The sequence below is a fragment of the Mytilinidion resinicola genome (assembly GCF_010093595.1).
Source record: "Mytilinidion resinicola strain CBS 304.34 unplaced genomic scaffold BDZ99scaffold_5, whole genome shotgun sequence".
In the NCBI taxonomy this organism is placed as follows: Eukaryota; Fungi; Ascomycota; class Dothideomycetes; order Mytilinidiales; family Mytilinidiaceae; genus Mytilinidion; species Mytilinidion resinicola.
Window position 1 is genome coordinate 1,230,244 of NW_022985441.1, and position 22,533 is coordinate 1,252,776.

Consider the following 22,533-nt stretch of genomic DNA (forward strand, 5'->3'; position numbering starts at 1 on the left):
CTCGCGAGTTTAACAGTCGTCCATAATGCTGAACTTCCCCCTGATTCACAGATCTTAGGCACCACAAGCAGTTACAGGAAGGTGTACGGATATCTGTGAAGGAGACAAAATAATACCTAAGAAGTTTGCAACTCTACTTTCTGTCTATTCCGCGTTCCTTGGTGGTTACACGCGCTTGAACCTGCTTGGGTATCTGGAGAATTCACCTCCTTTAAGTCCATCCCCTCAACCTGGAACGCTCTGTACCTGGCTAAGCTACATCAGGAAGCGCCTATAGACCAAGAGCTGCCTCGCTCAACGTCATAGGCACCTGCTACTCCGTGGTGACCTCCTTAAAGCTTGCACCTGCCTCTCAACCGCGCTTCCACCGGCTCAACGCCAAAGAGGTGAAGATCGCGGACCAGCTCGGGGGCTCCTATTGGCTGACAGTAGCCCGACCTCTTCGCTTACAGAGCCAATTGAACGCCCCTGGTGAACTTTCGAGTGAATGGAGGAGGCACGTGCGAGCAGAGTGAAGCGAGAAGGCTCGCTCCTGCCCACTATAAGAACGTAGCCACCCCCAGACGATCGTTCCTACACCACCATCTCTCTCTCATCTTTCCTCATAGCATCAACATCTACTGGCAGGAGGGCCTGGAGGACAGCCATTACTCTCATCCATCTGCAGCTCATCTCTCCTCTTGACATCCACCAACTCATCCACAACAATCTTGCATCCAGCTCGATCACCGTCTTCTTTCCTTCATTGCTGCAACCAGCTTGGACTCTTGGATAGCAACACGCTCGCTCGACAACATCATTCGACAACCTTGTTGACAGGTAGGGCTGAGATCTTCCCCTCTCCCCAGCACCACTCCTCTGCCCACCCAGCGTTGCGTTTCTCGCGTTTGTTTCTTGACGTTGCTTGTCGGTGGGAGAGCTTCACATTCTAGTCTTCTTGATCATCCCAAGGACACCCGTGGTCCCTTGGTTGGTCGATTGACAATGTGGCAGATCTCTCCCCTCGCTCCGCCTTTCGTTCCTCGCGCACACGGTCATCACCTCGGCCGTCAAGAGAACGACTCTGCTCGCCAGCTGTTGGAAACAATATTGGAGACAGCGGAAGGAGAGATGCCTCAACAAGCGTACAAGGTCGAGGAACTGCTCGCCATGCGGGACTCGGTGTCGGAGTCGGCCGTGTCGATCGAGAAGTTCCCCAACGAGGACGCCATCAAAGGTGAGTTGTTGTCTCCCCGACAACCAGGGCGTCCTCGTCTCCCCGACAACATCCCACTGCCGCGGCTGCCCGGCGCCCGGCGCATGCTCCTATATCTTTCGTTTCCCCTCGAGCTTCCTTCCTCTTCCTTGTCGCTCGTCTCACCACGCCTTGCCGGCAGCTCGTAGCCACGCTTTCGCCTTGCGCAGAAACGTTGAAACACCCGCTAACCAGCAAATTAACTACAGAGCACGTCCTCCGCGGTTCTGCATCTGTCTCCTTCATCGGCAGTCGCTCCGACGGCAACAGCGCGCACCTGTCGACCGCAAGCAAGCCCGCCGCCATTGCCAACAACACCGCGGGAAAGAAGCCATCGCCCTCGCCCTCAGTCAAGCGCGGCAAAGCAGAGGCACTCCTCAAGGAGCACGGCAGTCCGCCCGGTCTCCGTGTCACGGCTGGTGGACGCATCGTTCCCAGCGACCTTCCTCCCCTCGGCGGACCGCGCTACCCGTACGGCAGCTTCAAGGGCCAGAGCTCGACTCAGCAGTTCTCTCCACCGCTCACCTTCCCGGCACAGCCTGCGACCGACTTCCTGAAGGGCCTTCCCTTCCCCAACGCGCTCGCCTACGACTCGTTTGGCCAGCCCTGTGTTTACACTAACGACCAGATCATTCCCTTGGCCGCCTTCGACACGTTCAACTCAGCACTCCGGACCGCGAACAATTGGATGTATCCCGTCATGACTCCTGCTAACGGTACCGTCAACCACGGTGGCAACGCCAACCATCTCACCGTGCCCGCCTTCGCCATGCCCGGCAGTCGCAACGGCTCCTCCACCAATCTCGGCATGGGCGCCCAGCCCGACTCGCTCCTCGAGCTCCCCCGTCTCAAGAAGGAGATGGCCACCAAGCAGGCTGAGCACCGCTACTTGGAGCAGACCCAGGTTCTCGAGCGGGATCTGCACACCGAGGATTGGAACAGTAATCTTGTCACCAAGAAGAAGCTTCTCGTCACTGAGATCGACCAGCTCCGACGACAGATCAAGGCCCTCGAGGCCAAGCCGATGCCTGCTATGAGCCCCAACCACCGCGGCGGCTTCAACCCGCAGTATCAGCAGCCGGCTCACTCGAACTACTCGCAGATCGCGCTCCCCGTCAACCACATGGGCGCGTCGCAGAACGGCATGTTCAACTCCGCGACCATGCTCTACCCCAACGGCTATGTCGCACCAGGCATGTCTACCGACCTGGTGCCATATTCTGTTCATGGTGCTGCTCTGCCCATCAACAATGACGCGACCAACCACGCGATTCAGATGCAAGAGTCCCCGAATCTGCCCAATTCCGCCACTCGTCGATCCCATGCTGTCGAGATCAAAGCTCCTCGCGATGGCTTCAAGCAGCCTGTCACTCAGGGTTCCAGCCTTGATCCGACGAGCCCGACTTACGAGCCAAAGGGCAACAATCAAGCCGGCAACAACGGAATGCATGCGCCATTCATCCCACCCACTCCTTCACCGATTCCGTCGCCAACCCCGCATGAGGGTGTCTCGTCCAAGCACGCCTGGCTGTTTGAGAACAAAGATTCTCCCGAGAAATCAGGAGCCACTCGCAACAACTCCCAGCGCACCGTCCGACACAAGAACAGCGTCTCGAGCGTTACCACTGCGGATTTCTTCCCCACAAATACGCACGAGCACTCGTCTACTAGGATGGCGCCCCTGACGTCTACCGAGAACTTGCAGGTATCCGTGACGAAGAACGCTGGCCCGACCACTCCTGAAAAGAACTGGCCAAATAGCCCATGGAACAGCGGTGCTGGCAGCCGTGGAGAGAAGCCCCGATCTGCTCTCTCAACCCAGGTCTCGCCTTTGACCAATCGTGTATCGTCCTTCAACCAAGACCTCATGTTACAGGTCTCGAATGCAGGTTCACAGCCCCCAAGCTACATGGGCACTCCCAATGCGTCTGTTCGCGCTTCCAAGGCCATGGTCCCAGGCCAACTCAGTGCTCCTGTTAACTGGCCCACCCCACTCAAGTCGAAGCGCGGGAAGCACATGTTGACTACCTATCAGGAAGGCTACCAGGCTGGTCTGATGCATAAAGGCCTTCCAGACGTTCTAGAAGTTATACAGGGGTACTCAGAAGGCCTCACAGAAGTTCTCCGGGAGCCGGTCGTTTTCCTTCGCGGAATGGCTGTGCGAAATGAAGGTAGCGACACCCAGGCCTCCAAGCGCTCGGCGAAAGAGAACACCGGCAGCGGCTTGACCCCACACGACTCAGCAGTAAGCTTGTCTTTCCCTTCCCAGCAACAGTTTGACCAGAATGCTCGCTCGCAGGAGAATGTTCGCATGGGACCGCCGAGCGCCCTGTTCAGCCCTAACAAGAACATCTGGGAGGATCAACAGCCTTTCAACAACCGTACCATGGAGTTCGTCAACAAGGTCATTGAGTTTCAGAAGGTTGCAGAGCAGTCTCCGGGTCCCAATACTTCCGCCGCATTCTGCCAGAACGTCATCGAGCTCCAGAAGCTGCATCGGCGTGAATCAGAGCGCGAGGCGCGTCTTGGACTGTCGCCTGTGACGAACGGCAGTGATTCACTCGCCGAATCGCAGTACGGCAATGGTCACTCGATGGCGCTGCAGCGTTCTCCCGCCGAGAACACGAATCATCACTCGCTTCCACGTGGATTCCAGATGGGCGCGTTCAACAAAACTGGCTCCTCTACCGGCCCTCAGCGTGTCTACCCGGGCCACTACGACTACGTTCCGCCAACTCCAGGCCACAACCCCGTTGGCACCATTGGCGCTGGTCGTAGCAAGGACCAACGTGTTTCTGGTCTCGACGGAGCTATGGACGAGCTCGCTGAGATGATTGAGCCGGTCACGATCACGAGTGTCGACAATGACAGTGCTGAGGCCTCCTGCTTCAGGTCCTCTTCCAATAAGGCTGGCAAGCGGAAGTCTTCCTCTCCAACCAAGGGTCCTGCTTCTTCCAACAAGGCCAGCAGGCAGTCTCCCGCCAAGGCCGGTCTTGAGAATGCCTTGAACCGGGTCCGCTCCCACAAGCAGGAGGACACCAAGGAGGAGAAGGCCAAGTGGCGCGAGGACTGGCGCAAGCGCTTCCGCCAGATCAAGGCCAAGGAGGCCGAGGAGATCGAGCAATACAAGAAAGCTAATCCGCTCTCGAACTAAGCATCAACGGCACGGGATGACTGCTTGCGGAACAAAAGTCTTACCTTACATCGCTTCTCGCAACCTTTTCATCTCGACGTCGACGACGCACCTTTGGATGCTGGCGTAGCCATTGCCTCTGGAAATTCTCTTTTGGGACTGCGGCGTACAAGTCATTCTGCATATCCGTTTCACTTGGAATGGACAGGAGTTTGATCGACACGACGACTATTCTGTTTCACGGCACAACGACTATTCTGTCTTCGGACGACTCTCTACGTGATGGGACAACATGTTCTATTCGAGTATATCTTATTTGACGGACCACTCTCTGCAAGGACCTTTTGGAACGGCTATCCTCTTCTGTGATGGACATTTGCAATGGTCATGCTATCGGCGGCGGACACTCGGAGCGACCGTCCTCTTCTGCGATGGACTTTCTGGATTGTCTACCCTCGACGATGGGTTTCGTCATGGAGTTTTGCTTATGGTTTCACCCTGCTTTCACACTTCCCTAATGCTCCTTTCCCAACCCCATCACCCTGCTTTCACAAAATCATCACAGTGCTTTCATCTTGCTTTCACACCCCATCACACAGTCCCCAGCTTTGATTTCCCTTTAAAAACCCACAAAACCATACTTCAAAAGTTGCACAATCTGTACAGTCCTAGAGCAATAGGGCTTTTCTCTTCTATGATTCTTCTCGGCGGGCATGTACCTAGGTACCAGATTCAATGGGAAGTTCAAATATGTATTAAACCGAGGCCCCTATGTCGTGATGTCGTCGTGATGTGTTGAAGTGAAGCAAGGAACGACTGACGTCTCTAACCATGGCGCCGATCTTGGAGCGAGCAAATAGCAGCTCGCCAAGATGCGGCAGCAAAGCTGGCAGCGGAGCCATGGCACCAAGGCGAGATAGGTATCGTGCTTCCGCAGCTGAAGGTCGCTACTACAAAGGTACAGTTAGTCGACCAATGGCGCAGGTCTCGAATTCACGGTAGAAGATGCAGCAGATATTGCAGGCATGGGCGGTCCAGAGCGGACGCGTTGCCTGCAGCGTCCCGCCCCCAGTTGGGCAGTTTTGAGCGGAAACATATCAGCATCGGGGTGTGGATTATTATCGTGTGCAATTGCGTGCCCGGGGGTTTTGCGTAGCTGATTGGAAATCAGCGGAGGTAGCCATCCCGCTCGTCAGGGCGTGGGATGCTTTGTGCGAGGCGCAGCAGAGGCTCCAGACGCCCCGGCCGGCGAGACAGAGCCAGCTGCTATTCACATCAGGCAGGTCGTGTGAGGGGCCAGAAGAGGGCGCTGCAGGTGGCCACGGCGGGCAATTGGTGCGCAGCCGCAGTGTGGCATGGCGAGCATGAGCAGATGCTACGGCCACTGTCAAACCTGCTGTTGTATGCCGGCGCTGTGCCTGTAGAACTGGCCCGTCGTGGCACGGTGCTGGTTCCCCACCAAAGGACGCCCGTGTACGCTGCTCCCCAGCCGGTGCTCAGCAATCACCACCGCTCGCATTCCTGACCTGAGCGCCGCGACATACTTCGACTGCCACCCCATTCTTCTTACTCGTCCTCTCCCGCACCTCGACATCCTCGCCCGACCACCCTGCTTCCAGCCGGCGAGCCCCCGCAAACCCACTGAGAGGGGACATGGCTATCTGACCAGGGCTCCTAACCACCAGCCTGATCACCACCACCGCCTTCTCACTGCAACCCGCGAGCCTTCGCCTGAGCCGCTCCTCGAATGCACCGCACGCCGTAGCCCGCCTCCATGACACAACTCTTCAGCTCCGCCTCGGGGCACTCGACGCTGCCGCCCGAGAAACAGCGCTCCTTCTCCGGCCTCCCTTTATCTTCCAACAAGGCCGTCAATGGCTCCAACAGCCAAGTCTCCCAGAAAATAAAAAACTTCTTCCGCATCAACAGCCTGGGCAACAATGACAACAAGGAGCGGAAGCAGTCCGACGATGGCGTGCCTCCGCCCAACAAGTCCGAGTCCAAGTCGTTCCGCCAGTCGAGATTCTTGCCACACATCAATCGGAATCGATCCACCACTGTAGCTAGTGAAGGCAATCCTCTCGATGAGGGCCTGTCGCCCACCGCTCATTCCAATCCATACTTCATTCACCAGGGGCCGCCACCCCTGCGCCATCACAATGAGGGCAGCGTGCCCCCATCTCCGCCAGACACGCCGCGGATTACCACAACCAAGGTTGACGGCGTCAGTGGAGCCAATGACCAAGCCACAACAGCCGGCAAGGAAGAACTCGCTCGGAAACTGCGTCGCGTGGCATCTGCCCCCAACGCCCAAGGCCTGTTCAGTAGCAGCAAAAACGACGGCCGGCCTCAGACCGCAGAGCTCGGGAAGGAGCCTCTGGTACAACATGCCAATTCATCGACATTAAGCATGGTCGAAACCCTGACGGATAATGGACACCTCATGCCAGTCGTTCCTCAAAATGGCATCCCGTCGCCTGGACAGATCCGAAATGCCGTAGCATTCAGGAGAACGTACAGCTCCAATTCGATAAAGGTGCGGAATGTGGAGGTTGGGCCCGCCAGTTTTGATAAGATCAAGTTGATTGGCAAGGGAGACGTTGGGAAGGTCTATCTCGTTCGAGAAAAGAAGTCCAGCAGATTATATGCTATGAAAGGTGGGATCCTGCTTCCCAACTAAGGCACCAATACTAACCATATATAGTTTTAAGCAAGAAGGAAATGATCAAGCGGAACAAGATCAAGCGCGCTCTTGCAGAGCAAGAGATTCTTGCAACCAGCAATCATCCGTTCATCGTTACTCTATATCACTCCTTCCAGTCCGAGGACCATCTATACCTGTGCATGGAATACTGCAGCGGAGGAGAATTTTTCAGAGGTATGCATTTCAACGAGACAGAAAGGTTCTATGCTAACAGATCTAGCTCTTCAAACTCGACCGAACAAGTGCGTGGACGAAGATGCTGCGAGATTCTACGCTGCCGAGGTCACAGCCGCTCTAGAATATCTCCATCTCATGGGTTTCATTTACCGTGATCTGAAACCAGAAAGTGAGCAACTCATATCGTTACTTACGTCCATTACTAATTCTTCCAGACATTCTCCTGCATCAGTCAGGTCACATCATGTTGTCAGATTTCGATCTCTCGAAACAGTCAGACCCAGGAGGGAGGCCCACAATGATTGTCAATGGCCGAAACGGAACCTCATCAAGTAACCTACCTACGATCGACACGAAGTCGTGTATAGCGAACTTCAGGACGAATTCGTTTGTGGGAACCGAGGAATACATCGCGCCGGAGGTCATCAAGGGCTGCGGACACACAAGTGCGGTGGATTGGTGGACGCTGGGTATATTGGTCTACGAGATGTTGTATGGTACGACGCCATTCAAGGGTAAAAATCGGAACGCAACATTCGCGAACATTCTCAGAGATGACGTGCCTTTCCCAGAAGGCTCTGGAGCTCCGTCTGTCTCAAAGTAAGTCTATCCCGCGCTCTTTGTCGAGCCTTGAACTCGAACTAATCTTTCAAAGTCTTTGCAAATCCCTCGTCCGCAAACTCTTGATAAAGGACGAGCTTCGCCGCCTCGGATCGCGTGCCGGCGCCTCAGACGTAAAAACGCACCCCTTCTTCCGCACAACGCAGTGGGCGCTACTACGACATACGAAGCCCCCCATGATTCCACACCAAGGACGCGGCATTGATACTGTCAACTTCCGCAACGTGAAGGAGAGCCAGAGTGTAGATATAAGCGCAGCGAGAGCCAAAGGCGTGCCGTTAGATTCCGGTCTCTCGACACCAGGCGCTGAGATTGCAGATCCGTTTGAAGACTTCAACAGCGTGACATTACACCACGACGGCGACGATCAGAACCAGCAACAGCTTCAGCAAGAGGACTACGGGCAGAGTAACAGGAGGTAGGCGTAGCTAATGAGGTTGGCACGCGCAAAAGGTGTTAGGGGATGTTGAACAGAAAAAGAACTGTGTTATACCTTTATCTCTTTATCTGACGCTCTACTCGGACTTATCATAGCATGTGCCCGAGACTTTTAGGAGCCATTAGCGTGTTGGCTTTCCTTGAACTCACTCACTCCTTCGTAGAGCAGGGTCAGGCAGGCGGTGACGGCGGAGAACTTGTTTTGTGCATCTCGTTTTTTATCCTTCTCATCCTCCTGTCTGGGGCATTGTTCGACTGGCATGGGGCTTCTCTACTGACTTGCTCTCTCTCTCTCTCTTTCTCTTCATCGAATCAGCATTTGTTTAATCATCCACGAGGAGGAAGAGCGTGTTATTTTTTTCCATTTGGGGGGCTTTTAGCATCGTGGCGCTGAAACCTCGTTCACGTACGCTTTTTTGCTTCTTTTTGCGAGTCACTTTCTCATTTACTTGTGGATATGTTTCAGGCGTTTTCCAGTGCTGGGGCTTGGGAGTAAGCGGGTTCTTTTGCGGGAATTTTTTTTTTCTCTGGTAGTTATAAAGTGCGAAAGTAGCGGATTAAAGCGGTTTTTTTTTACTATTTGAGAAGTTGTGTTGTGTGGTGTGGAAGTTTTGTCCGGTGATTGAAGTGAGCCGTGGTTAGTGTTGGGCAGCCACTTTCCAAGAACTCGAAATTGAGGATCTCCTCAAGTTGACACGAAACACGATTTCTACCTGGTAAGTTTGCCTTTCCAAGAATTCGAGATTGAAATCTCTTCAAATTGACACGAACACGATTTCTACCTGCTACGTTTGCCTTATCAAAAGCTTTTTGAGGAGATCATGGCTTCGAGCTCGGAGGACACTATGGGTGTGCTCGACGTACCCGATCTTGTTTACGATGAAACCGACTCCGACGATGAGGACGACGACGATGAGCACACCGACTCGGAAAACTCGTCCGACACAGACTCCTCTGATGACGACTCCGACGACGACGGCGACGGCGACGTTCAAGACACGAGTCCAGTCTAGTCTCGGGCTTTTCAAATGTCGTTCTGACCAATGCTGACGCTCGAGGGCGAGGAGTTCATTGAGATGTTGGAACGGTTGGCGGAGGCGCGGAGGGTGCGGGAGGCGGCGTGGGAAGCTGAGCACGTGGAGCGGACGGGCGGGGAGGAGGCGGAGGGGGAAAGGGGGGGCGGGGATGAGAAGAAGGAGGAGGAGGAGGAGGTGGAGGAGGAGAAGCCTGATTGGCCCAACAAAATAGGCTGCTCCAGTGACAATCTCTCCTTTACTTTCTTCGCAATCGATGAGGACAGAGGATCTATTGAATAGTACGATACTAATATCATGGGATGCTTCAAATACTTAAACGAAGTTTGCCCCAAAGCTGGATGGGCGAGCAAAATGATTGCGATTATGATACAAATATACCCCGAACAACAATACAATGCCTGAGCATCTGAGAGCTGGCGTACGTTCTTCCGGTTCGACCATATTCTCCAAGGAAAGAGGCCACGAGGGGCTTCGGAGACGCTCTCACTGCGAATGCTTGATGCTTCCAAGCGTGGTCAAATGCGTAGGAAAAGTGAGACTGATTTACTAGCCGTTGCTCGGAGACTGTACAATGCGCCGGACCTGCAATTCCGGGTCCCTGGCCAGCGGAATGGCGTGCTTCCCATTATGGGGCCTCAGCCAGCCGAGCAGGTGGTTCTGGTAATAGGAACCGGCTCCGGTAAGACTTTGGTCGTCATGATTGGGGCCCAAGTAAATCTCCAATTGCGTCGTCCACTCCGAAGTACGCAGCTAAGCGCAGGCCAGTTATTTGCTTCTATAAGTAACTAGGAAACACCGCACTCTAAGGAAAATTTCTACTTCTTAGGCAAATCCAAAGTAAGGTTCCAGAATGTTGGTCGTTATATAATTGCAATCTCTTGTGGCTCAACCTCGTCACGCCACTTTGTGAGAGCACTGCGTCTCTGGGCTGCGTCGCTGGAATTCAAATACCAGTGAAATGTGGCTAGTCCGACACGCTGAAAGCAGTCGCCGGATGGAAGAAGGAATAATCCGGTAGAGGTAAATTCTGAATGATACCACCCTTGTTTTGTATAAAACTCCAAATATTGTACTCGTATAAAGTCGATGCCGTTTTCTTGCTCTACTAAGGAATCGAGTTCGATCTCAGTAATGTCCCAGCTTATATCGACGCACACAGGTTCCCCTTCAGGCATAAAAGAATCCTCGACAGTCTCGGAACTCCCCACAGTGTCTTCGCTAATACGAACTTCGTGTACTTTGTCCGGGAAATATTTTTGAGGTTTTAGACGTCCTCTGACGACAAGTTAGCCGGATTCAACAGCACCGAATAGTAAGTTAGAGAATTTCAGCTGTGTCTCGCACTTCAATACCTCAACTTGGAAATCCCCCCCGGTGTCATGATTGGTCGAACAAGAAACACAATCAGCTAAAGCCCATGACCACGTTGGTGCTATACATACAATTGCCGTTTCTTTTCAGGCATACCGCCAGACCCAGACGGACCCCTCCAGAGTAGTCCTTCAGGCATTGAGCCCCACCATATACCGGCTAGGTAACGATCTCTAAGGATCTTTCCTGTCTCCTCGGCGATTGCTGCAACAGCGACAAGTCTATCCCCAGGCACGGCAACTTTTCGTCTACTGTATTCATTCACTAGCTCATACCACTCTTTCAATTCTTTTGGTACGCTATCGATTGTCCGGCCCGAGTTCACTTTACCTCCGTCCATATATTGGCTGCGTGGGTACGAAGACTTACAAACCCATAATAAAGCCTGTGGTCCGTATCGTAAAATCCGAGGAGAAAGCAACTTTTCCTGGAGCGTCCAACCCCTCTCTTCTATTGGTTCTGGTCTTATGTTCAAGACTAAGCCGTAGAGAATAATAGATTCAAGTTCACCATTAGGGTAAATGTAGCCGATTTTAAAGATTTCATCAGGCCGGAGAAGTAAATCGCCTAAATCTCTTTCTCCTAGGAACCCAATATGGCTTCCCCATGCTCGCGATGCCAAAATAGTTATACAAGCCTGGCTATATATCTGTGGCATAGAGGAGATAATTTGAGCACAATCGATAGGATCATCTTGAAGAATGCATAAAGCATCAACCCAAAGGTAACGTATCCGCAATTCTCGACAAGTGCGAACAGCATCCTATAGCGTCCTTGGAAGATCTTTATATTCAACATTTGGTTCTAGACGTTGGATATTCCGGGCCAAGGCGGTCAGGCCTGGTACTGGTCCCGAGCAATAGCTTAACGCCATGTAAGGAGCTACTTGTAAGCCCGATGTTTCCACAACCTTCAGCGTTTCTGGGAGCTGTTCTGTTCCTACGTCCAGTACTCTGGAGGGCATCTGAAGCGGTTGAAACCCTGGGCAGGCGCCGTGGGGATTTTGGCACTCAGCCATCCAACCGCGTGCCAACCTGAATGTTTCCTCCGAATCGGGGGAGGTATTGAAGGGGCGCTTCTTGATGTATCTGGATGCAGGATTGTCTAGCGAGGTTTTAGTTGGTTCTATGCCTTTAGGTGATAAATAGACGCATATCATCGTTAACAGGTAAGACCTTACCTTTGGCTGCATAAACACTTAGATGTTTTGATCCACTCGAGTATTTAAAGCGACCCTGGCCCCTAAGCTCTCCTGGGGCTACAAAGCTAGTTGATATACTATTGTAATAGTCGCCTCCGTACTCCCCGATACTTAAACACAGCTTCAAGTACCAATCATCTTCAGGCTCGATGTAGCCTGGGGGCCGACTCAGAGCAAGAGCTCGGGTAGGTGTTATACTACCCCAAAGTGCACACTTTCTAACCCCCACTGTTCACGTGACCCTATGCCGGTGTGGCTGAGTTCGGCCCAGGCCTGGCTTAGCTTCGGCTCAGCGGCGCAGTCTTAGATGTACTCACTAGAAATTGTCAAGTTCGAGCAAGGGGCCTCAAATCTATCCTAGGTCACGAATTTGGGCCCCATTGTTATGATACTACGCCAAAAGAACAGAACAACTGCAGGCAAATAAAGGGCTACATATACCCCACATGTGTCACGGTATCGACCCATGACACCCTCCCACTAAAGCCCTATCACAATTTGCGGCAAAACTCAGCATCTTACTGCACCACAACTTGCGGCAAAGCTCCGGCATTTTTGCTGCACCACAATTTGCAGCAAAATGTCAACCTCTATTTTTGTCACCTAACTCCGCAAGACCTCGCGCTATGCGCACGTCCCTCGCCCATTTACCTTCGCGTTCCCTGCCCTTGTCTTCCCGCCCCTTACACAACGTCTTAATTCTTCACCTAGTACTGTACTTAGCACCTAATCAACGCTCCCCCTTAAGCCCTTAAACCCCCTGCTTGTAGCACTATCGTGACAGCTACCTCCTATTAGTGTGGGGTGAAAGTTCTTATATAGATCCGCAAAGAGCATGCGGCCGAGCCCGTAATAGGCGCCAGAAGTAGTCTAATCGGCATGACGGGTCTGGAGAACGTCCTCGTAGTAAGATGCCGCCATCTTAAGGCTATGCCTGTCTCAAGACCATAGCCGTCTTAAGAATCTGCCGTCTTAAGAACCTGCTATCGTAAGAACCTACCGTCGTAAGAGCCTACCGTCTTAAGAACCTTAAGACTAACTTACCTAGCTCATAGCCTATTTGTGCTCGGAATAGAAGTGGCCTAAAAACGGTCCCCTCTGGCTCTGGCTACTACGCTGGCGTTACCACTTCCCTAACAAATCTGACGCGCCAGCAACCATGGGGCCTATTCTAACCCCCTTTAAACACTAGCGCTTACCGGCGTCATGGGTCCTGTTCTGGCTCCCCTCTGGACATCGAAGACTCTTTCAAGGAGTTAAATTAGCAAATACGGCTAAAGGTGGGGCCATAGGCAACAAACTAAACGTGCAACATGTACATTTCCTCGTGCGATCCCCGTCTTCGTGCGATCCTCATCCTCGTACAATCTCCTCCCACAAATGCTAGATCATTAGCGGGCGCAGAGAATGGACTTATATTATGATCTAGTTTTTAGATTATAGGTCCAAATCTAGTCGCCGTCAACGTTAAAATTACAGGGCTCTAGAAGCTGCACAGTTCTAAAAGTAAGACGGTATCCGGCGGCCGGAAGCGGCGATGGTAGGATATGTTTAAGCTCTATACAATGACAGCTCGTCGGCAGAGCGTTGGGGCCTTGGCGCAGGTGTACGCCTGAGATTGCTAGGCCCGTAAGCGTGAGTAGGACGAGCTGGAGTGGGATATTGGTTTGTTGTTGACGGTATTATCGACTTTCTAAGGGCGGGAGGGCGGTTAGGCTTTCCTAAGGCAGTCTAGCTGTTGCAGTCGCGGATTGCAATCGCTGCGTACGAAGGTTGACAGGTAATCGCAGTCGCTAAGTTGATGTTGAGCTGAGTGAGGCTCACGGAGAGGGGAGTTGGTGTCGAGGACTCCTAGGACGGTGTCATTGCGGAAGTTGGCATGGATAGCCTGGTGATGGAGGATTCATCTTCGAGCAAGACGACTTGTTGAGCTACCAAATGGTGAGATGGTCAGTAATTTAAGTGAAAATCCAAAGCGCGGCGGGGTGCAGAAAGGGCAGGAGGGTTCGGGACTAGTTAAGTTAATTAACGTAGTATGAGTGCAAGTGGCCATTGAGAGCATGTGGCCACCCACCAAAATCGCGCGACGCGTTACACAACAACAACCTCAATGGCCTCCCCACAACAGCAAGAGCCCCTTTCTCAAGAGGCTAGACTTGTTCTAGCTATCAATAGCTTCAAACAAGGCCAATTTAAAGCCCTCTAACCTGCCACAACAACGTACAATGTGCCCCGAACAACCGCCAGGCGCCGCATCGCCGGCATTGCACCAAAACGCGGTTTTGTCGCGCCAAATCGCCGTCTCACACCAGCACAAGAAGAGAGCCTCAAGCAGTGGATTCTATCAATGGATAAACGCGGCATGCCACCTGGAGTACGCACTGTAGGACAGATGGCCAGCATTCTTGCTACCCAGCACCCTGGATCACGACCGGTCAACAAGGAATAGGCATATAACTTTGTTAAGAGTCACGACAACCTAAAATCTAAATGGAATCGCAAATAATGGTTAATTGGTGTTAGTAAGAATAGCTGGATAACAAATAAGATTAGCCTTACCTGGCTAAATCTATTCTATAAGCATACAAAAGATCGCACAGTTGGCACGCATCGGATGCTTATTCTGGACGGCCACAACAGCTATGTTGCCCCCGAATTTGATCAGTTCTGCCTAGAACACAATATTATTGTTGTCTGCATGCCTGCACATTCAATACATCTGCTGCAGCCGCTTGATATTAGTTGTTTCTCTGTGCTGAAGCGGGCCTACGGACGGCTTGTTGAGCAGATTATATGCTGCTTGAAAGCGAAGTTAAGAAGCTGCGCATGGAGAATTAACGCTAAAAACAAAAAAAGGCAAGGAAGCGCACGTATATAGCTAGAGGGGGTGTTTTATCAGGGGCAGAAGCAGCCGTTTGTGCATAAGGTGCACAGGAAGGGGCTGCAGAGGGGGCAGCAGAGGCAGCACCCGAGCAACAGCAACGAGTAAAACCGAAGTGCAGCATGTGCGAATCAACAGAATATAATGTACGTACGTGCCCTAGGCGGCAGGCAAGCAGATAGTAGATAGCCACATCAAATAGAATTGCTGGTGGTTAAGCAATTCGCATTATTTGGCCTCGGTCGCTTGGTGGGGTGGCCACATGCTCTCAATGGCCACATGCTCTCAATGGCCACTTGCACTCATATTACGTTAGCCCCGTGCACCTTAGTCAGCCAGCCGGCTCGTCCATCCTACTGACCCGTGTCTTCAATCACTCGCCGTGGCTGTCGTCCAATTTCTCGCCTGTAGGGCGTAACTTAGTCCATGGCTTGCGGGATGTGAGTCGCGGCTGCGATTTTTCCCGTCGATGCTGGCCTGTCACATTCTGTTTTGGCTCATTCGCTGACTCGTGGCCAGGCTCACTCAACCGACCCTCCCTGCTCCCTGCTCCCTTAAAATGGTCGGCATCGTAGGCAGGTCAAAGTGGAGCCCTCGCGGCGAGGCGGGCTTACAGCCAGATATCCGGTATTTCGACGTCTTGAATTTCCTTGGTCAGCGCACCACTTGTACTGAGGACATAATCCACGCCCGCATGCGCATGGTTCTTAATCTCCTCCACGATTCTGACGCGCCAGCGTCATGGGTCCCGTTCTGGCTCCCTCTGGAGTCTGGACGCTGGAGCTCACCTTGCGCTAGGCTCTTTCCTTAGAAGCCTTGAAAAAGCCTAACCTATTGACTCAGGTTGCAGCACTACAACCTAGGATCAACAACTCATATGCCAGAAAGCTACTCTCCGAACATCAGCTGTAGAGAACCCAGCTGAAATCTCAGCTGTAGAGAACCGAGCTGAAGCCTCAGCTGTGCAGGGCTCATCTGAACTTACTAGCGCGCCACCCTGGGGGTGGCCCCCTTCCTTCCCCTAGTATATATACAACTAGCTAGACGTCTATAGAAATCAGAGTTCACATCAATTTCAACCTGAGTCTTCGACTTTGACTATGCAAGTATTCGTATTGACTGCTCTGGAGACATGGCTGCGAATACTGGACTATCAGCGGGTGCACCCAACCTCTGCTATATAACATAAGGGCTAGAAGTTAATTCTGTATCCTGGATAGAGGCGGCGGCATGCGTAGAGAATGGACTTGTATTATGATCTGGTTTTCAGATTACGGTTCCAAATCTGGTCCCTGCCAACGTCAAAAATTCCAGGTCCTTGAAAAGGCGCCCAGCCCTCACAGTTCTAAAGGAAAACTCACTGGAAATGGTACAGGGCACGCTAACTCAGGGCTCGGAGACAGATACTGGCTCTATGTTCTATTCTAGGGCTTTCTCCTTGTCCTGGATGTGGGCCACATACGCCAAGACCTGCCAAGGCAATGAGGTCCCATTTTCGGGCACCTGCGAGTTCGGCTGGCCTCTTCGAGTTCGGCTAGCCTCTTTGAAGTCGGCTGGCCATTTAAATTGTCTGCCAATAGCACAGTCCCGGCATCCCGTAAGCGTGCTAAAGACTCTAACGTAATTGACAAGCATGTGGCCACTACTCTTGTATATTTAACAATCTCTATAGTACCGCTCTTGAGTAACCCGAAGTATGATATTCATGCATACAAAATGTGCTCAAGAACAATGAAAGAAGGCAGCCGTAAAAGGTTATGATGGTGAGTCCCAGGTTCCAGCCCTCAGTCCCTTTGCATCAAGTTTCAAGAATATCAAAGAAATTCTATCTACACTGCATTTCTTGCGGAGGTAATCAGCGGCCGTCGAACGATAGCGAACGCCGAAGTAGGGAGAAGATTGTGGAATAAAGTGCTTCAACCGTTGTCAGTAAGGGTATCTAAGACGCCGCCTCGATATGGGAATTTGTGACTTCTCCTCCCTTAACAGCAATTGTTTTGGAGTATGACGGAGTCAGTCACACCGTCTTCGCAACCAGAGTGCAGTGTGAAGGGCCAAACAGTTCTACAAGGCATCCTTCTCGAATACCTTGCCAGCTGTGTTACTGTGTAGGTCCTAGTCGAGCTACGTTACAATGAGGTGCTAATGAGTGGCTATCTAGTTGGAGGTTCCAATCATTGTGATACCGCTGGAAGTGTCATACTCTTAGTCTTTCATCCCGCCTTCTAACCATTGCGTCAGTGTTATCGCAAACAAACAAGTCCCATCTTCGAGCTCAGCAACGACCTTAAAAGTCCACGTTCCCGTCCGTATAAACATACCCGGAAGTTGGCAGTCGGTTAGGATATCGTTGTGGCCGCTGCTGCTCAGATGCTCCACGTACGCGCCCGTGGAATTGCGGATTGAGAGTTGACCCGCGAGGCTAAATCCTGTGGTGCGGAGGGGCACAGTGTAGCTCGTTTCGTCCTCATGCTCACCATTCGATAGGATGGCGGAAAGGGTTATGGTGAGGGTCGCGCTGGTGAGCAGCTTGTCAAGATGGGCCGGGTCCTTGTTCTTGGATGGAGGGATCTCGCCCCGGAGGAGCTGGAAGAAGATTCGGTCGCTTTAACGAGTCTATTAGTTGTAACCTACTTATTTCGATCATGGTCCAGCATGGGTTGAGAAGAAAAGAAAGACGTTATCGACTTACGTGGGAACGGGCGATGGAGTAATCTCGAGAAATTCAATCTCAAACAGTTGCGAGGCCTTGGGAACTGGACCGTAAGTAGCATTATTGTGGCCGGGAACTTTGAGCGCGCCCTCTGGTGCAGTCATGTCTTCGACCTGGGCTATAACTTAGGCTTCTGGTGGGTGATTGAGCTTAAGGGGGTAGCGGCAGCGAAGACAGCCGGGATGGCGCAAAGAGCAAGTGTTTGTACGAGAGCTGGCTTCATTGAGAGTTGGCCAGATGTCCAGTCTGTGCGATGTGAATTGAAAGCTATGAGCTGAGGTGTGATAAATTTTTGGATGTCAAAGTCGATGGCGTTGGAATGAGTGAATCAAGTTGCCACGTACTCAAGATGGCTAGTAGCGCTTGGTAGTTACATAGCCACAGATTGTTTCAGGTTTGCTATGCTGGGAATGAAGGCAAGCTAATATACCGCCCTTCCATAGGGTCACGTTATATCCTGACGCTCAGCGGGTCGGACGTCGGCCCGAAGGCTTAGCGCGTGCCTCAACACCACGCGCATCCGATCCTCCTTCTCTCACTGTATTTACCTTCTTATAATCTCAATACATGGATTCATCCTACCTCCTTTGAGCCCTTGCACCCCCAATGTTGTAACCAAGCCTCCAACGTGGTAAAGCAACCCCCCAACACTTCTCACTTTCGCCGCAGCCGCATCATTCACATCCTGAACCTCCCGTCTCCGCGCCTCCCCCAGCCACATCCAGCAGCATCAACGTCGCCCCAGCATCGCCTCTAACGTTGTAAAGAATCCCCCAACACCTTTCACCTTTGCCGCACTCGCATCACTCGCATCCTTCCCGATCACTCCACGTCCTGAAACTCCCATCTCCGCGCCTCCCCCAGCCACATCCGGCGGCATCACCTCCAACGTCGCCTCAATATTGCCTCCAACGCCGCTCCAGCATCGCCCCTAATGTTGTAAAGAATCCACCAACACCTTTTACTCTCGCCGCACCCACATCATTCGCATTCTTCCCTGTCCCTCCGCGTCCTGAAACTCCCACCTCCGCCCCTCTCCCAGCCACATCCAGCAGCATCAACTTCGCCCCAGTATGGTCTCCAGCGTCACCTCCGCATCGTCTCCAACGTCGCCCCAGCATCAACCCTATGACTGCTCTCCTCACTCAACGGACTCGGTTTCTGTCCCCCGGTTACCCCCCACCCCCCCTCCCCTGCCGCCACTCTCCTATTACCCTGCCCCCTCGTAGCTGCTGCACTCACACTTCGCCTCTTCCTACGCTCCCTCACCAAGGCTCCCTCTTGTCCCTGCCTTTTAACCACCGCACTAGCAAGCTGCTGCTCCCGTTTCAAAATCCTCCACTACCATCCTCAGCCCAATATTAGGTCCTTGGCTTTGCCTGTTTCGTGATAGCATTGTCTATTTTTGAGAGCATCAGACTATTCTTGACATTGCAACACTGAAGCTGAGACAGAACGCCCCAAACCCAGTATGAAAGTCTCGTTTGTGCTAACCTGACTTCCCTCCCATTATACTGCGCCCTGAGATTACATTCAGCTAAGAAACATCATCCTCGATCCATTTAACAGAGTGGATATGGGGCGCGAACCCTGCCGAATAATCCTATAGAGACATGCCAACTATGAGTAATTATAGAAGTCTTCATGATTTTGCTCTTTAATTATCCCTTTACCACAATTTCCTGACAGTGGACCAAAAGTAAGGCTTCAATTCAGTCTTAACACTTTTAGTTTCATCGCTCTCCCCTTTTTTCTATTGTTTCAACTATATATAACACCGAGCGCGATGTCTTTGAGGGGTTTCTCCCTCTTGGGACTTGTCGCCGCCGCTTCGAGCCAGAGCGCTGTACCAACCAACTTTGACTTCCGCGCAGCAGCCCAATCCATCTCGGCTGAATTGAGCTCTCCATCATTTGTACCATATTCCAGGCCAAATCAGAAGATCGAGGAGTTCATTGCTATTGGTGACTCGTATACAGCGGGTGGGTTTCTAAGACCTTTTTATCGGTACTTATCTAATAGTTGGCACTCAGGCACGGGCGCCAACGGGAACACGGAAACTATGGCCGGAGACGCTTGTCGTTGCAAACGATCCTACCCGATGCAAATGTCCACCGATGCAGATAACTGGGAATTCATCAATGGGGATAGGACACTTCCCCGCTTCAGCTTCCCCGCTTACACTGGCGATACAACGGTCGAAGTTGTCAAGGAACAACTGAAAATGGGGGATTATAAGGAGAACAACAAGGATCTGCCCCGTGCTCAGCCCTTTGGAAAGCCTCAGCTTGCAGTTCATGACGATTGGAGGTAACGACGCTAAGCTGTCTAAGTGAGACACCCCATAGATGTTTCAACTATCTTTGCGATGTTTTGTTGACATTGGGGAAAACAGAATCTTGAACGACTGTGTCTACCGTGATTGGAAGCCGGGAGATTGCCAAGAGACCCTCCAAGGCCTACAGAAGGAAATCGACGACGGCAGCCTTCGCGACAAGATCAACGTTGCCTTGTACGCAGTTGCGCACGCGGGAAGACAGGCAGGAGGCGCCAATCCGAGAGAAAGCTTCCAAGTCTACGTTCTCAGCTACATCACCTTTTTCAACAAAGTTACAACGGCTTGCAACAAATTTTCCTGGGCCTACTGGTGGTGGATGACTACTCCCAAGCTCACCACGGATCTCCGCAAGCAACTTAATGGCTTCACCAGGGCTGTCAACGCAGTAATTAAGGCCGCCGCGCAGGATCTGGAACGCATGGGAGTGATCTTTATCGAAGATATGGATAGTTGGTACAATGGCTATTGCTATTGCGAGAGTTACCATACTACCTATCCAATGGTCGACTACGATACATGATTCTGGTCCCCTTATGCCCATTTCGGCACTCCATCCGAAGGGCCAGGCGACCCCGATAACCCATACGCGGCCGGGACCGAGTCCCCCGGGCAGGTGCTTCTGGATTTTGTCTTCCCTGCGCAAAATAAGGACGTCGCAAACGTGTCCGAAGCATCACCGCCGCCATGGGAGTGGGAGGGTGCCGACAAGTATCCGACGTTCGAAGCCCTCCTGGCCGCGATTCAGAAGGAGGGAAACTTCACTACATCGGGAGGCGATGCCGTCCCATTCAACGTGGTGCGGTCCTTCCATCCTAAGGGCACGGCATACGGGAAACACAGTGTTGCCGTGTTCAGCGCCATGGTAGAGAACAGGGATGTCGTCGCAAGTGGTGCTGGTGGTAAATACACCGAGCGATGCAAGGATGTGAGCCTCCCCATTTCTTGAGTAAGTACTATGATACATGACAGAATGACTGACAGTACCACAGGTGGACATCAAGGGCGACCACCTCCTTGTGGCAACCTGTACCAACAAGGACGGACAGGAAGTGCGGACCCAGGAGGCCCTAGGACTTTGCCTGCGTTACGACGGTGGAGCCCTAATACCCGCAGACAAGTAAGTTTTTCCCACGGCAGTAAATGGGTATTCCTGGAGATTGGATAATACTAACCTCGAGCGTTGCAGTGGACAATATACACAGAATTGCCATGGCTGCTTTTTCAATGGTCCAGAATCGCCTGATCACAATACCACGCTATGGTGTGTTTGCAAGAATGACAAGGATCCTTACATCAAATCTGCTTCTGTTAAACTGGATGATTTCATGACAGTTAAGGATGATGGATATGTCAAGTGTTTTGGTCATATCAGCGCCCCAACTAGTCTCAAACGGTGGGAACGTGGGAGTTGGTGAAGAAAAAGATGTGGGATAAAGAAGAAGAAGCTTGAATGGTGAAGCAGCACATCGAAAAGAGCCTCAAGTTCGATGTGACAACTAGTTTCAGCACATGCCTAACATCTCGAATACCCAAATGCCCCGCGGACCCCGACCTCCGCACGCACCGCCTTCTCCCCACCAGACATCCTCCAACTGCAGCTCGAGAAACTCGTCTCCAACACCGTCATCAACCCCTTCACCGTCTCCTCGACGCCCGCACGGCGCCATCCTCTACAACTACTACCTCCTCCGCGTCATGTGACTCCTCCTCGCCGAAGCCTCGCTCGTGATCGGCTCGCTGCCCGAACTCAGCCACATGCCCAACGTGGAGCAGCGGCGCCGGCCGTATCGAGACACTCGTCGTGGGTGTCGCGAACGCGACCAGCGAGAACATATCCAGCATGCTGGTTGACGTGCGCGCGGGGAGGCGGACGGAGGTGGAGTATATGAATGGGTGGTGAAGAGGGACGAGATGCTGGGTATGAGCTGTGTGACCAGCTTTATGATCAAGGAGATGGTTAAGGGGAAGGGCATGATGATTAGTCGGGAGATTAAGGATACTGTACCGCTTGTGATGTCTGGCGGGCCTGCAAAAAGTAGCACGGAAGATGATTATCGATGCAGAGATAGCTCGTATATGTGTAGTTCTATGTTGTATATAACGTACTCCACAAGCGAGCGGTCCACCCAAGCGAGCGGTCCAGCCCAATATACACCAAAATATCAATATTTCATAGCAGAATATCTCAACAACTACTAAATAATAATTTATAAAAATTTAAATATAAGCTATTCTATATATAATCTATAACATGTCAGGATGTTAAAGCTATTTATTCAGTAATTACTAAGATATTAGGCTAAAACTAAGCAAAACTACTAGATCTTTATAACTACTAAATAAATAGCCTTAAAATCTTAATATAATATAGATTATATATAACATAGCTTATACTTAAGATTTTATAAGTTATTATCTGGTGGTTGTTGAGATATTTTGCTATGAAATATTGATTTTTTGGTGCTGGATCGCTCGCTTGGGTGGACCGCTTGCTTGTGGAGCACATTATCGATCTTTCATGCAGCACTGTTTCCATCGAGCTCCTTTCGAGCTTCGTGAGCTCCACGGAGGTGCCGCGTCCTTCTCTTGCCAGTCCTCATGTCGTCATACTCATTGGCTGCGGACAAGGTCCAGAGTAAGCATAGATTATCCAAAGCGACTACAGTGGTGGTACAATACAAGTCT

General features: G+C 51.9%; 10 protein-coding genes across 10 annotated transcripts; 6 read left to right on the top strand and 4 right to left on the bottom strand.

The window, feature by feature from the left end:
• The first annotated feature begins 901 nt into the window (after window positions 1-901).
• Window positions 902-4,524, top strand: BDZ99DRAFT_556596 (uncharacterized protein). The gene is made up of 2 exons (XM_033727185.1): window positions 902-1,216; window positions 1,444-4,524. Exons 1-2 carry the CDS (start codon window positions 985-987, stop codon window positions 4,386-4,388), a joined length of 3,177 nt encoding a protein of 1,058 aa, XP_033580191.1. The 5' UTR covers window positions 902-984; the 3' UTR covers window positions 4,389-4,524.
• BDZ99DRAFT_251831 (uncharacterized protein) lies at window positions 4,525-5,369 on the top strand. The gene has a single exon (XM_033713693.1). The coding sequence runs from the start codon at window positions 4,660-4,662 to the stop codon at window positions 5,164-5,166; it is 507 nt and encodes a 168-aa protein (XP_033580192.1). The 5' UTR covers window positions 4,525-4,659; the 3' UTR covers window positions 5,167-5,369.
• Window positions 5,370-6,051: 682 nt separating this feature from the next.
• BDZ99DRAFT_251835 (Pkinase-domain-containing protein) lies at window positions 6,052-8,692 on the top strand. Its single transcript, XM_033713694.1, has 5 exons — window positions 6,052-7,024; window positions 7,072-7,245; window positions 7,292-7,417; window positions 7,464-7,848; window positions 7,904-8,692. The coding sequence occupies exons 1-5, from the start codon at window positions 6,142-6,144 to the stop codon at window positions 8,289-8,291; spliced, it is 1,956 nt and encodes a 651-aa protein (XP_033580193.1). The 5' UTR covers window positions 6,052-6,141; the 3' UTR covers window positions 8,292-8,692.
• A 123-nt stretch (window positions 8,693-8,815) lies between these two features.
• BDZ99DRAFT_460511 (uncharacterized protein) lies at window positions 8,816-9,458 on the top strand. The gene is made up of 2 exons (XM_033719399.1): window positions 8,816-9,020; window positions 9,079-9,458. Exon 2 carries the CDS (start codon window positions 9,129-9,131, stop codon window positions 9,318-9,320), a length of 192 nt encoding a protein of 63 aa, XP_033580194.1. The 5' UTR covers window positions 8,816-9,020; window positions 9,079-9,128; the 3' UTR covers window positions 9,321-9,458.
• A 29-nt stretch (window positions 9,459-9,487) lies between these two features.
• On the bottom strand, window positions 9,488-9,745 carry BDZ99DRAFT_556602 (uncharacterized protein; the record flags this gene model as incomplete). Its single annotated transcript, XM_033727186.1, has 1 exon — window positions 9,488-9,745. A coding segment is annotated over one exon (258 nt), but the record flags the coding sequence as incomplete, so codon positions are not given.
• BDZ99DRAFT_251851 (uncharacterized protein) lies at window positions 9,739-10,168 on the top strand. The gene has a single exon (XM_033713695.1). It carries the CDS (start codon window positions 9,837-9,839, stop codon window positions 10,131-10,133), a length of 297 nt encoding a protein of 98 aa, XP_033580196.1. The 5' UTR covers window positions 9,739-9,836; the 3' UTR covers window positions 10,134-10,168.
• A 462-nt stretch (window positions 10,169-10,630) lies between these two features.
• BDZ99DRAFT_382114 (uncharacterized protein) lies at window positions 10,631-11,478 on the bottom strand (the record flags this gene model as incomplete). The annotated part of the gene is given in 2 exon segments (XM_033715268.1): window positions 10,631-10,797; window positions 10,812-11,478. Coding segments are annotated over 2 exon segments (834 nt in total), but the record flags the coding sequence as incomplete, so codon positions are not given.
• Window positions 11,479-12,469, bottom strand: BDZ99DRAFT_473925 (uncharacterized protein; the record flags this gene model as incomplete). Its single annotated transcript, XM_033721861.1, has 4 exons — window positions 11,479-11,819; window positions 11,896-12,096; window positions 12,132-12,218; window positions 12,439-12,469. 4 exons carry the CDS (start codon window positions 12,467-12,469, stop codon window positions 11,479-11,481), a joined length of 660 nt encoding a protein of 219 aa, XP_033580198.1.
• A 4,530-nt stretch (window positions 12,470-16,999) lies between these two features.
• On the bottom strand, window positions 17,000-17,922 carry BDZ99DRAFT_460514 (uncharacterized protein; the record flags this gene model as incomplete). Its single annotated transcript, XM_033719400.1, has 2 exons — window positions 17,490-17,922; window positions 17,000-17,402 (listed from the first exon to the last, which is right to left on the bottom strand). Exons 1-2 carry the CDS (start codon window positions 17,612-17,614, stop codon window positions 17,003-17,005), a joined length of 525 nt encoding a protein of 174 aa, XP_033580199.1. The 5' UTR covers window positions 17,615-17,922.
• A 1,374-nt stretch (window positions 17,923-19,296) lies between these two features.
• On the top strand, window positions 19,297-21,263 carry BDZ99DRAFT_517511 (uncharacterized protein; the record flags this gene model as incomplete). The annotated part of the gene is made up of 6 exons (XM_033725186.1): window positions 19,297-19,492; window positions 19,544-19,820; window positions 19,906-20,297; window positions 20,409-20,773; window positions 20,838-20,965; window positions 21,035-21,263. 6 exons carry the CDS (start codon window positions 19,297-19,299, stop codon window positions 21,261-21,263), a joined length of 1,587 nt encoding a protein of 528 aa, XP_033580200.1.
• Window positions 21,264-22,533: the final 1,270 nt, after the last annotated feature.

Excerpts from the sequence above, each read along its gene's own strand:
- BDZ99DRAFT_556596 (XM_033727185.1), top strand. The coding sequence starts at position 985 with ATGTGGCAGATCTCTCCCCTCGCTCCGCCTTTCGTTCCTCGCGCACAC. Across the intron at positions 1,217-1,443 it reads CAACGAGGACGCCATCAAAG|AGCACGTCCTCCGCGGTTCT; the intron begins GTGAGTTGTTGT and ends AATTAACTACAG.
- BDZ99DRAFT_251831 (XM_033713693.1), top strand. The coding sequence starts at position 4,660 with ATGTTCTATTCGAGTATATCTTATTTGACGGACCACTCTCTGCAAGGA.
- BDZ99DRAFT_251835 (XM_033713694.1), top strand. The coding sequence starts at position 6,142 with ATGACACAACTCTTCAGCTCCGCCTCGGGGCACTCGACGCTGCCGCCC. Across the intron at positions 7,246-7,291 it reads CGGAGGAGAATTTTTCAGAG|CTCTTCAAACTCGACCGAAC; the intron begins GTATGCATTTCA and ends TAACAGATCTAG. Across the intron at positions 7,418-7,463 it reads CCGTGATCTGAAACCAGAAA|ACATTCTCCTGCATCAGTCA; the intron begins GTGAGCAACTCA and ends TAATTCTTCCAG.
- BDZ99DRAFT_251851 (XM_033713695.1), top strand. The coding sequence starts at position 9,837 with ATGCTTGATGCTTCCAAGCGTGGTCAAATGCGTAGGAAAAGTGAGACT.
- BDZ99DRAFT_460511 (XM_033719399.1), top strand. The coding sequence starts at position 9,129 with ATGGCTTCGAGCTCGGAGGACACTATGGGTGTGCTCGACGTACCCGAT.